This window comes from Phalacrocorax carbo, unplaced genomic scaffold, assembly GCF_963921805.1.
Source record: "Phalacrocorax carbo unplaced genomic scaffold, bPhaCar2.1 SCAFFOLD_54, whole genome shotgun sequence".
NCBI classification, from domain to species: domain Eukaryota; kingdom Metazoa; phylum Chordata; class Aves; order Suliformes; family Phalacrocoracidae; genus Phalacrocorax; species Phalacrocorax carbo.
The window spans coordinates 31,138-44,743 of record NW_026990395.1 but is presented as its reverse complement, the minus strand read 5'-3'; the positions used below and the strand labels follow the sequence as shown (position 1 = coordinate 44,743).

Genomic DNA, 13,606 nt, shown 5'->3' with positions numbered 1-13,606 from the left:
AGAGAAAGGGCTGCCTGGGGCTGGGCCTCTGCTGCTGAGCTGGGCTGGGCTCCTGGGACAAAGGCAGCTGCTGGCAATGAGGCAGCGCTGCCGAGAGACAGCTCTGCCCAGGAGCAGCTCCTCTGCCAAGCGCAGCAGGGCTGAGGGCACTGCCTGCAGGCACCGAGGGCAGAGGAGCCGGGCAGGGAGAGGGGAAAGGCAGCCTGGGCTGGGGGGATGCTGGGAGCTGACTGCAGGGAAGGATCTTCACAGCCCTCTGCATGGTAAGTCTCTGGGTGGAGGACAATGTTGCTGGTGTTCTGGGAGGGATATCCAAAAGCTGCTGCATCCCACAGCACAGGTGACCCTTGAGGAGGACTCTCACAGCTGCCCTTGCACAGGGGAGGAGGACGTGCTGAGGAGCAGCACTTCCCTGCGGCACTGTCAGAAGGACAGGGCACGGCGGCTGCCTTCGCCCGGGGATGCTGCAGGGCTTTGCAGGCACGTGTGCAGGCAGGGGTGCCCAGGGCTGTCCTTGCGAGCAGGGTCCCTGCGCCCCAGGGGTCTGTGTGCTGGGGCAGGGACTCTGCCGCCTGCCAGGCTCAGCACTCAGCCTGCCCGGGGAGCTCCCCACAGCGCTGTGGGGACAAGCTGTGGGTGGAAGGAGTGACCCTGGCAGGGCAGGGTCCTCCTTGTGTTTGGAGGGTGCAGCGTGGGTCAGGGCTGCTCAGGCTTCTCCATCAGCCTGAGGACATTTGCAGAGGGTCATTTGAAAGATGGCAGTCAAGGTCGGGGGTTTCCTGAAAGGGAAGAAGTCTGTGCTTTGTGTCTTCTCTTCCTGGTTGTCTGGGTGGGCAGTGGGAGATGGGAAGTTGTTTCCCTGCTCTGGCGTAGGCACTGAGACCCCTGTTCACGTTAGGACCTGTCTGAGCTGCTCCTTAGCCCCCGCACGCACAGAGCTGTCCCTGGGCAGTGGGTGTCTGCAGGACAATACTGTAGGGGGGGACCCAGGCATCTCCCTGCCATCCCCTGCAGTGCAGATGCTGTCCCTGGAGCAACCCCTTGTCTCCCCCACACCCACAGAGCAGAGCCTGTGGCCTTAATACACTGGGGCCATGACCAGGAGTTGCCCTTCCAGTAGCCTGACCACCAAAGATATTTGTTTTGTGAGGCTGGCAGTGATCTCAGCCTCTCTTCAGGACGTAACAAATGTAGGCGATGGGAGTCTTTCCTTGGGAGGTGCTGCTGGGCTGCAGGCTGCCCCCCAGCAGGGCAAAGCTCTCCATGGCATCTCTGTGCTGTGCAGGAGCCCCATGGAGATGACGCCTCACTGCTGAGGCCATGGAAATGCTGCTGGGTGGCTGTATGTGGGCAGGTGTAATGAGCCCCCTGTGCCCCTGGCTGGGAGGGCAGAGCTGACATCCTCCTCATGTATGATGAGGTTTGGAGGGGTTTGGAGATCTGCACTCCGAAACTGGATTCCTCTGCTCCCAGCAGCATCCTGTTTCTTTTGGAGGGAACACCCGAGTGCAATAGTCCCACAGCTGCAAGAGCTGCCAGCACAGGGCAGCTGAGATCAGGGCCGATGGACAGACCAGTGTCCTCCACTTGGCGCGAAGGGACCGTCCCTTTGCCCCTCAGCACCCACATGATTTCACCTGCAGTGCAGCAGAAATGCCACGGATTTCTGCATTCAAAGCACTCCTCAGCTGTGGTGGGTAACTAGAAGGGAACGCAGAAAACACAACCCCCACAGCTCTGCTCTGCGCTCAGGTGAGTTGGGAGCAACAATGCTGAAAAGCTCTTTGATAACACCAGTGGATGTAGTCTGAGCTCACCCCGTGTTCCTACTTGCCTGTTGCGTTAGGGCAGGACTGACTCCTGCAGGGCCCACAGCAGAGCCACCTTCCCTCCACCAGCACCAACCAGAGCTCAACAAAAGTGTTCCTGGAAAGTGAAAGGCAGTTTCAGGGTTTCTGGAAGAAACAGATTAGTTTCTCTCTAAAGACGTCTGCCCTAACCTCTCACTTCCTTTACCTTCTTCAACAGATCCCCACACCCCAATGCATAAAATGTGAGTGTGTGTAGTATGAGAAATGGCTTGGATTTCACCCAGAGTACTCTCCCCTAACATCTCACTGTCCTTTTCGCCTTGTTCACAGCTCCTCACCCAGAGGCAGCAGATGTCCAACAGCAGCTCCATCACACAGTTCCTCCTCCTGGCGTTCACAGACACGCGGGAGCTGCAGCTCCTGCACTTCTGGCTCTCCCTGGCCATCTACCTGGCTGCCCTCCTGGGCAACGGGCTCATCGTCACCGCCATCGCCTGCGACCACCACCTCCACACCCCCATGTACTTCTTCCTCCTCAACCTCTCCCTCCTCGACCTGGGCTGCATCTCCACCACTCTCCCCAAATCCATGGCCAATTCCCTCTGGGACACCAGGGACATCTCCTACGCAGCATGTGCTGCACAGCTCTTTCTGTTTGTCTTTCTGATATCAGCAGAGTTTTGTCTCCTGACGGTCATGGCCTACGACCGCTACGTGGCCATCTGCAAACCCCTGCACTACGGGACCCTGCTGGGCAGCAGAGCTTGTGCCCACATGGCAGCAGCTGCCTGGGCCGGTGGGTTTCTCAATGCTGGGCTGCACACGGCCAGTACATTTTCACTGCCCCTCTGCCATGGCAATGCCCTGGGGCAGTTCTTCTGTGAAATCCCCCAGATCCTCAAGCTCTCCTGCTCAGACACCTACCTCAGGGAATTTGGGGTACTGGTGGTTAGTGTCTGTTTAGTATTTGGGTGTTTTGTTTTCATTGTGCTGTCCTATGTGCAGATCTTCAGGGCTGTGCTGAGGATCCCCTCTGAGCAGGGACGGCACAAAGCCTTTTCCACGTGCCTCCCGCACCTGGCCGTGGTCTCCCTGTTTATCAGCACTGCCATGTTTTCATACCTAAAGCCTCCCTCCATCTCCTCCCCACCCCTGGACCTGGTGGTGGCAGTGCTGTACTCAGTGGTGCCGCCAGCCGTGAACCCCCTCATCTACAGCCTGAGGAACCAGGAGCTCAAGGATGCAGTGTGCAAACTGATGAGATGATTTTATTTTTAAAAACAAGAAAATGCCTGTTTTCTTCTGTGTAGCATTCATAATGAAAATTGTTACAGCCTTAGCCTGCCTTGTGAGGTTTATGGTGGTGGTGGTGTGGTGTCTTTCTTTTTCTTGTGATAATGTTGTGCACAACCAAATTTTATTATTCATCCCACTTCTAATTCACTGTCTAGCAGCTGAGTTTGTCCAAGAGACTGTGAAATGAGGAATCGTGCTCCGCGTGTTTTTCAACAACATAAAGGACCCTGCAGCAAGTTGCTTGTCCAAGACCCTTCCTCTGAAGCCTTCGGGAACTGCAGGGGCCGTGCCTGCGGACAGAGGTGGGGGGAGAAGCGTCCTGGCACAGCAGCACTGCCAGGGAGCAGCAGCATTTTCAGAGCTGCTCTCTTCCCACTTCCACACTCTCCCGTGTTGGTGCAAGGCCTGAGTGCTCTTGGAGCTGGGTCACACTCCTGCTGTGTTTTAGTCCTGTGGCTGCAGGAAGGGACAGGCAAGGAGCACTTCTCTGATACAGCTGACCTCCACATCACCATGTCTGTCATGGAAGGGCATGTCCTGAGCGCAGTATCTGGAGGCATATGTCTTCCTCCAGAGCTGCTCTCAAGGACATGCCCAAGGAACAGCCTCTAAAGAGGCTCATTGGTTTGCTTGGTCTCCATGGCTCAGTGTATTGAGATCATGGACCCGGTATGGGCTTCAAGGGTCTGAGGGCTGGGTCAGGTGCTGTTTGTTGGTGCCAGCACCCATGCAGGTGGCAAACGGTCTCTGATGGACCTTCCTGGGGCTCTAGGGCATGTGACAGGGCTGATGGCAGGTGAATGTTTTCCTGGAGGGACTCGGGAGCTGCCAGGAGAGCAGAGGGGATGTGCAGGGAGGGACAGCGTGTGCCAGGGAGTTAGCAGTGAATGGACCCCACCAAGCACCAGCCTGTCCAGCACGGTGTCACCCAAGGATAATACTCTAAATCTGGGTGTGAACTGGCAAACCGGAGCTCAGCAACCCCAGGGGACGCAGCAGGCACAGAGAAAGGGGTCTGGTGAATGATTTATTTGTCTTACCTTCAGTGAACTTAGATTCATAGAATGCTTTGGGATGGAAGGGACCTTTAGAGATCATCTAGTGCAACCCCCTCAGTGAGCAGGGACATCTTCAACTAGATCAGGTTGCTCAGAACCCTGTCCAACCTCAACTTGAATGTTTCTAGGGATGGGGCCTCCACAACCTCTCTGGGCAACCTGTTCCAGTGTTTCACCACCATCATTGTAAAAATATTTTTCCTTACATCCAGTCTAAATCTAGCCTCCTTTAGTTTAAAACCATTAACCCTTTGTCCTGTCACAGTGGGCCTTACTAAAGAGGTTGCCCTCATCCTTCCTATCATCCCCCTTTAAGTACTGAAAGGCCACAGTAAGGTCTCCCCAAAGCTGTCTCTTCCCCAGGCTGAACAACCCCAACTCTCTCAGCCTCTCCTCGTAGGAGAGGGGCTCCAGCCCTCGGATCACTTCTGTGGCCCTCCTCTGGACCCTCTCCAACAGCTCCATGTCCTTCCTGTGCTGAGGGCTGCAGAGCTGGATGCAGCACTCCAGGTGGGGTCTGACCAGAGCAGAGCAGAGGGGCAGAATCACCTCCCGCGACCTGCTGGCCGTGCTGCTTTTGATGCAGCCCAGGATACAGTTGGCCTTCTGGGCTGCGAGCGCACATTGTTGGCTCATGTCCAGCTTTTTGTTCACCAGCGCTCCCAAGTCCTTCTCCACAGGGCTGCTCTCAATCCCTTCATCCCCCAGCCTATATTGATACTGGGGGTTGCCCCGACCCAGGTGCAGAACCTTGCACTTGGCCTTCTTGAACCTCACGAGGCTCTCACAGGCCCACCTCTCCAGCTTGTCTAGGCCTCTTTGGATGACATCCTGCCCTTCTGGTGTGTCAGCTGCACCACTCAGCTTGGTGTCACCTGCAAACTTGCTGAGGGTGCACTCAATCCCACTGTCTATGTCATTGATGAAGGTATTAAATAGAAGCAGTCCCAGTATGGACCCCCTGAGGGACCCCACTTGTCCTAGTTCCCCACCTGGATGTTGAGCCATTGATCACTGCCCTCTGGATGTGACCATCTAGCCAGTTCCTTATCCACCGAACTGTCCACCCATCAAATCTGTATCTCTCCATTTTAGAGAGAAGGATGCTGTGGGAGACCATGTCAAAGGCCTTACAGAAGTCCAGATCAATGACATCCATAGCTCTTCCCTTGTCCATTGATGTAGTCACTCCATCATAGAAGGCTGTTAGGTTGGTCAGGCAGGACTTGCCCTTGGTGAAGCCATGCTGGCTGCCTCGGATCACCTCCCTGTCCTTAGCATAGCTTCTAGCAGGGTCTGTTCCACAATCTTCCCTGGCACAGAGGTGAGGCTGACAGGACAGTTGTTCCCCGGCCCCCCTTTCTACCCTTTCTAAAGATGGGCACAATGTTTCCCTTCTTCCAGTCACCAGGGACCTCACTTGGCTGCCAAGACTTTTCAAATATCATGAAGAGTGGCTTGGCAACTACGTCAGCCAGTTCCCTCAGGACTCAGATGCACCTCATCACGTCTGATACACTCGTGTATGTTCAGGCTCCTCAGGTGGTCACGAATCCAATATTCCCTTACAGCGGGAGGGGCTTTACACCCTGGTCTCCATCCTGTGGTCCATCAGCTCACGAGGGTGAGGAGAGAGGTTACCAGTGAAGGCTGCGGCAAAAAAATTGTAGAGCACCTCAGCCTTCCCCTCATCTGTTGTTACTAGGCCATCATTCTTGTTCATCGGAGGGGTATGGTTTCTTTAACCTTCCTTTTCTGGTTGACATGCCTGTAGAAGCCCTTCTTGTTATTCTTTGCATCCCTTGCCAAATTCAGCTCCAGCTGCGCCTTGGCCCTCCTCGCCCCATCCCTACACAACCAGGCAGCGTCCCTATCCTCTTCCCAGGATACCTGTCCCTGCTTCCAGTGCCTGTGCAGTTCCCTCTTGCTCTTTCGTTTAACCAGCATGTCTCGACTCAGCCTTGTCTATAGTGCTGTTAATACAAAAATTATGAAAAAAGTCATGAAAATTCCTAAAAGTCCTAGCAATGCTGGAGAGGAGGACTTTTTCAGCTATTCCATTGAGTTCTTTTCTGCAGAGGTTTCAAGAATTTCCTTCAATCTACATTCGCAGTTGGATTTGCTTCTCCACACAGAGGCTGCAAGTGCCCTGGGGTAGCTGAAGAAGCCGTGTGTGCCAAGGGATATGCTAGTCCTTCTGGAGCACGAGCTGCTCTGCAGGCAGAGTACCTCGGGGTGGTGGGGAGCATCACCTGCCTCCAGCACTGCCGGGGCGGCTGAGCCGGGACCTCTCCAGCACAGCAGCACGTTGTGCATGGCTGCTGGCTGTGAGGCCGTGCCTGCCTGGCCAGCAGTGGGGAGAGAGATACTTGGAGGTCTTCAGAGCCGTTACAATACAGCCCCCAAGAAGATGAAATATTTGGGGAGGTTAGGGGAATCTGGGACCAGGGAGATGGGAGATTTGGTGGAGGGAAGAGGGTCTTGGCCAAACAAGATGCAAGACTTTGAAGAGGAAAGATCTGTTCAGGTAATTTTGATGCCACTGTGACAGTGTCTGTGAAAACATTCCTGTTAAGCCTTTCCCCTGGGCCAGCAGGAGGTGCAAGGCTGTGAGGGTGGCTGTGATTTCACATCTGTCTCTGGAGTTGATAGGCCAGCAGCAGAAATGTGGCTGGGAAAGGGACTGTGAGGTCACCTCTTCCTGAAGTAGCTGGTACGCCAGCCCTGGAATCATGGTTAGGATACATGCTTTTAGGCTCACACCTGCCAGTGTCTCTGATAGGCCAGCAAAGGCACGTGGTTGGCAAGTTGATTGTGGGAGTCCCTTTCCCTGAGTACCTGGTTGGCCCATCCAGGAAGAGGGCTTAGATACGGTTGTCACGTCCTTTGTGCCCGAGTACCTGATGGGACAGCAGCAGGCACGCGGTTTGGTTGGGTTTATCCCAGAAGCTGAAAGGCCAGCAGCAGCCATGTGGCTTTCACCAGGAGAAAAGATCATGATGAGGTTACTTCCCTCTGGACAGCTGGTGCAGCAAGTCTTGGAGATCCCATCTGTAGAAGGGTCATCCCGTTTTGCTCCTGTGAGCACTTTCAGTGTTTTCTTCAAGGGAAAAAACTGTCAAGGCATCATTTCTACTGCCCGCAAAGAGGCTGTTCACATGTGAATCCGTTGTTGCAGTTTTGGATATAGGTAAGGACATGCAGGTGACCTAATGACTGGTACCAGGTGGGAGCTTCCTGCAGGCTTCTCATTACAATCAAATTCATTCTGCAAGCCAGGAGTGTGCCCAGCACAACACAGCCTGAAGGCTGAGCTGTACATGGAGCGCGGCACAGCACAGGCCTGGGCCTGCTCAGGTTTGCTGTTACATGGCTCACTAACTTCTTGATGTACAACGCTCTTCTGGTGGGCATCCCGGAGCTGCCTGAGGAAGGCTGGGAAGGGGACTTCCATTGCGTGTAACCCCTGTAGCAGAGCAACTCGGCGCACACACTAGGTGGGACGATCCCCCGTGTGCCTGGCATAGCAATAACGAAGGCCTGCTTTCTGAAACTACAGATGGAGTTTTAGAGGGTTCCTATAGTTGCTGACTTACGGTATCAACCCGCCAGGGTGGGAATGATCTCCTGGAGATGTGTTTCACACAAAGACAGGGCAGGACTGGTGGAAGAGATGGAGGGCAGCTTCGGCCGCAGCGTGAGTGAGGTGGCAGAGTAGAAAACCCTGTGGGAAGGGAGCAGGACAAACTGTAGCAGGGCTGAGCAGGGAGGAAGGATGGCCTCCCCCACCTGCTGGCAGTGCTCTTCCTAGTGCAGCCCAGGATGTTGTTGTCTGCCTTTGCTGTAAAGCTGCAAAGCCGGGAGAAGGGAGGGCTTTGGCGAGACCTAGTAAGAGCCTTCCCATATCTTCTTGGATATCAGCAAGTAAATGGAGCCAGGTTCCTCACTGTTGTGCAGGAGGGGAGGATGAGGGCCAATAGGCATCGGTGAGACAGGTGAGGAGAAAATTTCTCCCCATCAAGACAGTCAAGCACTGAAGCAGATTTCCCGGAGAGCTTGTGTCATCTCCATCCCTGGAGCTTTTCAAGCCCCAAATGAATACAGCCATGAGTAACCTGGTCTGAGCCCATAGCTGACCCTCCTCTGAGCAGCAGGTGGGCTGAGACAGCTCACGAGATCCCTTCCAGCATAAACAATTCAACGTTTCCTTCCACCACAGATGGTGCCTTCATGATGGGTGGCAAAGCGCTCAGGATCCCAGTGACCACTGAAGTCAGCCAGAAGGAATTTTGGTCAGATGATCTGTGGCCTTCTTGTCTCACTCCAGGCGTTGTTGCTCAGCTGCAGGGCTGCATGGCAGGTACCCCAAAAACAGCCCTGATCACTTCATTTGCTTTTCTTTCTTTTCCCCCTCTTTTCCCACTCACAATTCCTTCCCCTTGACCATCCTTGTACCAGCCCATGCAAAAAGCCCACCTCTGTTTACCCTTTCTTCCCTGCGCCTAGTTTGGCTTCCTTTGCACCCTGAGCTTGTACCTGCCTTTGTTTCTGAGCTTGTCACCACGGCAATTCCTACCTTGCTGAGCAATTCCATTAAACCAGTACCTCCTATTATTATCAGTAGTGTTTTGTAATGCCTGATAATTATTTTGTCAGAGGCACCATGTGTCAGGGTGAACCATCCGTACATGCACATCAAGAGCTGGCCCAACGGAGCTTCACTCTTAGAGGACGTTGAGAAATTATGGGATTTGCTCAGCATAAACCTCCCAGTGTTTTACAAGGAGAAGGAGCAAGTCCTTACTGGGGGCAGGATAACCCCAAACATGGGGGCCGACTGGGACCGAACCTCTAAGCTGTGACCCTGGGGAGGGGGCCTGGGCTTTACGAGCCAGTGGTGCCTGCTCACCATGAATAAGGCCAACCCCATACAAGCCTGCATTAGGGGGACCATGGCTGCCAACACAAGGGAGCCGTTCATACCCCTTGAATCAGCATTGGTGTGGCCACATCCAGACTAGTGTGTCTGCGTGTGAGGCTCCCGGTTCTGGAAGGAAGAGGAGGAACTGGAGAGGCTCCAGAGGCTATCTGCCAGGTGGGGTTTGGGGCCTGCATGGAGAAGCTGAGGGATCTGGCCTTCTGCAAGGGGAAAACGTGCCGGCACGGGATAGTGCACGACAGGCTGCAGCAGAGATGGCCGAGGGCTCTGCCAAGACTGAAAGGCCCAAAGGAACCAAGGTCTTTGTCCCCTTGGCTATGGCCACTGAGGCCTTCCAGGAGAAACTTTATTTTGAGGCTCTGGACTTTGTTTCTTCCTTGTCCCTGCTTGAGGATGCCGGGACACGTTGCACAGGTTTTCCATGCTTGGCATTGCTCAGCCTCGTGTCCCACTGTCCCCAGAAAGAGCCCTGAACCACATGTGAGGGGCAGGATCCACCTTCCCAGGGCTGGGGGTCAGGGCTTGGCCTCTCTGCTTTCTGATAAAATCAGGGTTTTTCTCTGCATTACAGCCACCTGCACAGGGCCCTTCCCTTTCTGCAGCCACAGCCTCCAATTAGCTGCTCTAACGAGGCCCTAGGGAGGCTTTGCCAGTAATGGCCCTCATGGGCCTCATTGATGCTTCAGGTACTTTGGGTTTTGTTCTGACTTTGACTTCTTGAGAAGTTCATTCAATCTTCTCAGCATCTGAGGTTCATGGACTCACTGCAAATGCACCACGGAGCTCATTAAAATACAAAAAGCTCTAACAAGTTCTGTCTCTTCCTGTAATTTCCTTCAAGTCTTTAAGACTTGCACACCTAATTGGAGTTTTTTCATAGTGTGGTTATGGAGGAAATGTTCATACTGTACCTAATAAAAATGTTGGGGTTTTTCTGAGTTTATTTTAAAGGGTATATTCTATTGATTTTCATTTTAAAGAAGAGGGGATAGAAGCATACTCCAACTGAGACTGATCCAGATTGTCTCCTCAGGAGGTCCGGGCAGGTAGGGAAGCAGTCCCCTGAGGTCTGACACTGTAGGGACAGCTTTGCTCCTCACCTCCCCAGCCCTGCCATTTCTGTCCCTGGCCACCTGGGACTTAGATCACTTTTCCTTGCATCATACTTTTTCACTGGTCTCTGCAGCTGGATGTTACAGCTCCATTGCACCAACTCCCCCCACTCTCCTTCGAGAACTGGCTGCACACAGGCACAGAAGGGTTTTTACTATTTGTAAGGAAAGAAAATTAAAGCATGGCCAGTTTTCGTGATCAGGAAAACACACTCTGCAACCATATGCTAAGTACGAGCTGCCTCTGATGAGGCCGCCTCTCTCAAGGGATAACCTTATCAGAAATGTTTTAGCTAGGGAGATACAAAAGGTAGATATGAACGTAATTAAGAGATGGCTAAAGAGCCCATTAGACTACTGAAAACTTCTAACTCCCTGAAGCTCAAAGCTGCTGCACAGGTGAGAGGTATCTGAATGACCAAAGAGTACAGGGAGGAAATAACTGGAGGGTAATGGAAAGGGCCTTTGTGCAGAGAGATGCTGCTGAAAAGATGACTTTAGGAAAGGTCGTTCTATCCTGGACAGGCTAACCCACTACAGCACCACCACATCAGGACTGCTGCGTCGAGCCTGGGGCTTACTGGCACAAGGAAGGTGCTGACAGACTGGAGCAAGTCCTGCCAAGGCCAGGAGGATGGTTGGTGCCTGGAGCACCTTCTGGACAAGGAGAGGCTGAGAGAGCCGGGTTTTTGAGAAATCCCTCAGAGACAAACACCGCAGCAAGGACCCAGGCCAGCTGGTGGGATCTCAGTCAGTGGAGATTTCCAAAATGGGTTGAGACAAGCACCTGACTGAGCTGGAGCTGCCTGAGAACAGGCTTGGCTGAGAGCCCAGCTGTGGCAAGAGCTGTGGGACTTGTCGCATAATGACTGTCAGCAGGAAACTGTTTTCCATTTTATTAATAATGGCGGTTGGAGTTGGGTGTCATGAAGGCCCAGAGGAGGATGGGGGTGACCATGCAGCAAAGGTCCCTCCTCAGAGCTGGGGTGTGCGGCCAGCGATGGAAATGGCCAGTGTGTGGGACTGGTCTGGGACAGCCTCCTGGGGCAGCTTCCCTGGGGTGTCCTGGCAACATGGCCCAGGCGAGGCCCCTTTCTTCTGCACCTCTGATGCATTGCTTTCTTCACCATGACGCCTGGCTCTGCACTGTGAGTGCTGTCTGTCCCGGCCCTGCACGCTCACACACCTTAGCTCTGCACTGAGCTCTTTCCCGGGCCCTTTCCAGCCCAGCCATGCCCCTCCCCAGCTCTCCCCACCTCCCCTGCCCTCTCCCAGCCCAGCACAGCCCAGCCGAGCGGCCCAGGCTGGGCTGGCTCCGCAGCGCTGCCCACCGCAGGGTGCTGCAGAGCTCTGGGCACTCACACCACAGCCCCAGCCCCTCTGCAGGGCACAGCAGCCGCTGGGGCAGAGCGGGGGGTTCAGGCTCCCCGTCAGCCCCAGGGCTGCTGCTGGCCACAAGGCCATGAGGAAACAGAGCCTCGTCACTCTCTGGCTCTCCTGAATTCGTACTGTAGCTGATCCCCAAGTCTGACTCAGTTTGCCCCCTTCTCTGCTCCCACCAGCCCCACTGCCCAGGGAAGCACCACACTCCTGGCCCTGGGGGTGCTCAGGCACCTCCTGCATCTCTCCTGCATCCCTCTCCTGTGCCTGCTGGGTTCCCCCTCACTCCATGGCACTGCAGAGTCCTCCTTTGTGGATACGTTGATTCAGTGCTTTACTTTTGGGGGACTTCCCTTGGAGGCTGTTTCACCTTTTGAGACTCCATTCGTTTGAACCCCAGGACACATGGTGTGTCCCCACCCTCTCCTCACCCCTCCAAATTCATTTCCAGAGAGTCTGGTATCTGCCATCACTCCTGTCATCCATGAAGCAACCTGAGGAAGTAATGGGGCGCTCATGGACCATCTCCACTGCCACTGGACACCAAGAAGAGAGCCTTTAAAACCAGAACCTTTAATCCAGTGGAACCCAACGTTACCAAGACCTTAACTCCAAAACCACTCAGAACAAAAGGAGAGCAGAAACTTTAAAAGACCAATTCCTCGGGCATTTTCTTGGAAGCAGGTTTGGAGGAAGAGGCCAGCCTTCAGGCACTGCAGCCGGGAGATCCCCTTTTATTGAAGAGCTGCAAGCAGAGAGGCCACACCTGACAGGGTGTTGTGCAAGGGTCAGACACAACAGGATCAAACCTCAACAGTAGGAGTATAAACCCAGAAAATTAGAAAGTTGGATTATCACAACAGCAAAAAGCAGACTCGTGCTCTAAGATAAACTCTGAAACTGTGCAGAGGAGGGGAGGCAGGTTATATTCAGTGAAGCAGCATCCATTGGATTACTCTCCATAAAGCATCCTTGATTTCCTTGTTCCTCATGCTGTAGATGAGGGGGTTCACTGCTGGGGGCACCACCGAGTACAGCACTGCCACCACCAGGTCCAGGGGTGGGGAGGAGATGGAAGGAGGCTTTAGGTAGGCAAAAAATGAAGTGCTGATAAACAGGGAGACCACGGCCAGGTGAGGGAGGCACGTGGAAAAGGCTTTGTGCCGTCCCTGCTCAGAGGGGATCCTCAGCACAGCCCTGAAGATCTGCACATAGGACAGCACAATGAAAACAAAACACCCAAATACTGCACAGGCACTGACCAGAGTAACCCTGACCTCCCTGAGGTAGGTGTCTGAGCAGGAGAGCTTGAGGATCTGGGGGATTTCACAGAAGAACTGCTCCAGGGCATTGCCATGGCAGAGGGGCAGTGAAAATGTACTGGCCGTGTGCAGCCCAGCATTGAGAAACCCACCGGCCCAGGCAGCTGCTGCCATGTGGGCACAAGCTCTGCTGCCCAGCAGGGTCCCGTAGTGCAGGGGTTTGCAGATGGCCACGTAGCGGTCGTAGGCCATGACCGTCAGGAGATAAAACTCTGCTGACATCAAAAAGAGAAACAGAAAGGCTTGTGCAGCACATCCTGCGTAGGAGATGTCCCTGGTGTCCCCGAGGGAATTGGCCATGGATTTGGGGAGAGTGGTGGAGATGCAGCCCAGGTCGAGGAGGGAGAGGTTGAGGAGGAAGAAGTACATGGGGGTGTGGAGGCGGTGGTCGCAGGCGATGGCGGTGACGATGAGCCCGTTGCCCAGGAGGGCAGCCAGGTAGATGGCCAGGGAGAGCCAGAAGTGCAGGAGCTGCAGCTCCCGCGTGTCTGTGAACGCCAGGAGGAGGAACTGTGTGATGGAGCTGCTGTTGGACATCTGCTGCCTCTGGGTGAGGAGCTGTGAACAAGGCGAAAAGGACAGTGAGATGTTAGGGGAGAGTACTCTGGGTGAAATCCAAGCCATTTCTCATACTACACACACTCACATTTTATGCATTGGGGTGTGGGGATCTGTTGAAGAAGGTAAA

General features: G+C 54.2%; 2 protein-coding genes across 2 annotated transcripts; one reads left to right on the top strand and one right to left on the bottom strand.

Annotated features, from left to right (window-relative positions):
* Window positions 1-2,155: 2,155 nt before the first annotated feature.
* Window positions 2,156-3,077, top strand: LOC135311131 (olfactory receptor 14C36-like). The gene has a single exon (XM_064440271.1). It carries the CDS (start codon window positions 2,163-2,165, stop codon window positions 3,075-3,077), a length of 915 nt encoding a protein of 304 aa, XP_064296341.1. The 5' UTR covers window positions 2,156-2,162.
* A 9,448-nt stretch (window positions 3,078-12,525) lies between these two features.
* On the bottom strand, window positions 12,526-13,455 carry LOC135311139 (olfactory receptor 14C36-like). Its single transcript, XM_064440280.1, has one exon. The coding sequence runs from the start codon at window positions 13,453-13,455 to the stop codon at window positions 12,526-12,528; it is 930 nt and encodes a 309-aa protein (XP_064296350.1).
* Window positions 13,456-13,606: the final 151 nt, after the last annotated feature.